The sequence below is a fragment of the Fulmarus glacialis genome, unplaced genomic scaffold, assembly GCF_000690835.1.
Source record: "Fulmarus glacialis isolate BGI_N327 unplaced genomic scaffold, ASM69083v1 scaffold32722, whole genome shotgun sequence".
In the NCBI taxonomy this organism is placed as follows: Eukaryota; Metazoa; Chordata; class Aves; order Procellariiformes; family Procellariidae; genus Fulmarus; species Fulmarus glacialis.
This window is the reverse complement of record NW_009197713.1, coordinates 1-2154: the sequence shown is the minus strand read 5'-3', so window position 1 is coordinate 2154 and position 2154 is coordinate 1. Positions and strand designations below refer to the sequence as shown.

Here is a 2154-nt window from a genome sequence, read left to right as displayed (position 1 = left end):
CTGGGAGCGAGGCTGCCGGGCCCTGCCTGCTCCCGGCACTGCCCTCTTGTTCTTCCTGGTCTGCACCCGCAAACCCCGTCCCCATTTCTCTCACCAGAAGGAGGACAGCATCATCGTAGGCACCTCAACCGGGGCTGGGAGCGAGGCTGCCGGGCCCTGCCTGCTCCCGGCACTGCCCTCTTGTTCTTCCTGGTCTGCACCCGCAAACCCCGTCCCCATTTCTCTCACCAGAAGGAGGACAGCATCATCGTAGGCACCTCAACCGGGGCCACCTACCAGTTTCAGCTGCTGCCAGTGAAAATGGGCAGCCTGGAGAAGCGCTGGGTGCGGACAAAGCCCTTCCAGCATCACACCCATGACGTGCGAGCTGTGGCGCACAGCTCGACGGCTCTCATCTCTGGGGGTAGGACTGGGCGCCTTCACGAGGAGGGCTTGGGTCTCTCCCCCTGGTATCAGTTTGGCTGATCTCTGCTTGGCTTCCAGGCCTGGACGCCCAGCTGGTGATCCGCCCACTGATGGAGAAGATGCAGAAGAAGGGCTATGACGCAGCGCTCCGCAAATTCACCTTCCCCCATGTGAGTGCCGCTCTGAGCGGGGTCTCGCGCCTGGCGAGGCAGGCTGGCAGGGCTGGCTCTTCCCACAGGAGAAGGCTGGCTCTCCCTGCCCCGCTGGGGTAGAAGCTGGCAAGCTCGTCTTGCTGGTCCTGCTGGGTCTCCATCTCTGGGCTCCCATCCCACGGGACCCAGTCCTTCGTCTCCCCCGCCCCGGAGTCGCCGGCACCCCAGGGCATTTCGGCTTTGGCCCAGCTCTTTCTGCCAGGCTGCAGCTTCATGTCAGTCTGCCCATTTCTGCACGCAGCGACGCCTCGTCTCCTGCGCCAGGAAAGCCCGGCTGCTCCTCTTCCAGTTCTCCCAGCACCTGGAGCTCTGGAGACTTGGCTCCACCGATGAGACTGGTGAGTCGCAAGGCCCAGCTCTCCAGTGCGAGCCCTGTGGCAGAGCCCATGCGGCCTGCAGGATTTTGGGCATGAACTGTCCTGCTGCTTGGGCAGTGGAGGGGTGGTTTAGCCCGGACCCCTTCTTCCCCACAGCCCTGCGCTGGCGTGATGGCCACGCGCAGGGCTGCGTTTCCCAGCGCGGTGCGTGCGCGGGCATGGGCTGCACAGCCGGTGTGAGCTCTGCTCGTGCTTCCAGCAGAGCTGGGCCAGCCCCTGGGGAGGTTGGGGAGGGGTCTGGGCTCTCCCTTGGGCACTGCTTCCCCGGGATCCCCAGCTGCTCAGCAGAACCCATGCGGTTTCTCCACCGTCACCGATGCGCTGCGTGTTTCTTCTTGTCCCAGGAAAGGACGGCGAGGTCCTTCCCTTGTGCCGCATGCCTGAGCACCTTGTGCAGCTCAAGAACAAGGTAGGGCTGAGCCAGGGCCGCGGTGCGCCCTGATGCCTCCCCCGCTGCAGGAGGGGGCTTGGCAGCCTCCGCTGTCCCTCTGACGGCTGAGCTGTGTGCACCAGGCTGCCGGGGGATCTGACAGGCCCTGCTCAGCCCCTCTGTGTTTCCAGGGTCCGGAGCACATCTACTGCAGCTGCGTCTCGCCCTGTGGCAGCTGGGTCTCCTACTCCACGGCCTCCCGCTTCCACCTCTACCGAGTGCAATACGAGGGTGACGGTGTCAGTATCAAGAAGGTGAGGAGGGTGACGGGCTGCCCTGCTGCCGGGGAGGATGGTGGGTGGCTGTGGGGTCTCGGGGGACCGGCATGGCCAATGTCGCTCACAGGGAGCGAGGGCGGCAGCGGTAGGTGGCTGCCAGCGCTCCTTTCTCCCCCCTTCAAGGTCCCGAAAGTGCCCAAGCTGGTGCTCCCAGCCTACCAGCTCCAGTTCTCCTCCGACTCCGGCAGCCTCTTCGTCGCCTCCGCTCCGTCCACGTCCTCCAGCTGCTGGAGCCGGGGGGCTGCAAACACCTGCACACCTTTCGGCCGCCCTCAGGTTCGGGCTGGTGGGGAGCCAGGGGCTTGCTGGGGGGGCTCCGAGTCCCATCCCTGCTGCAGGTGCAGAGGGCTGTGCAGGGCCGAGCGTGTCCCCCCGCTTTCCTGCCCTGGGGTGTGTGGGTCCTTCCCCCCGGCAGCCTCTGCCCTGTGTCTGTGCTGCCCTCATGGCCTGAT

The 2154-nt window shown here is 65.7% G+C and overlaps 1 protein-coding gene across 1 annotated transcript in view; it reads left to right on the top strand.

Annotated features, from left to right (window-relative positions):
* The window catches only part of LOC104073009 (cirhin-like), a gene marked incomplete at both ends in the record, with an annotated part of 2332 nt that extends 354 nt beyond the window's left edge, over positions 1-1978 (top strand). The window contains 7 exon segments of the mRNA XM_009572651.1: positions 232-403; positions 484-575; positions 859-955; positions 1339-1403; positions 1556-1678; positions 1826-1904; positions 1907-1978. Of these exon segments, the coding sequence (XP_009570946.1) occupies positions 232-403; positions 484-575; positions 859-955; positions 1339-1403; positions 1556-1678; positions 1826-1904; positions 1907-1978 (700 nt within the window).
* Between the last annotated feature and the right edge of the window lie 176 nt (positions 1979-2154).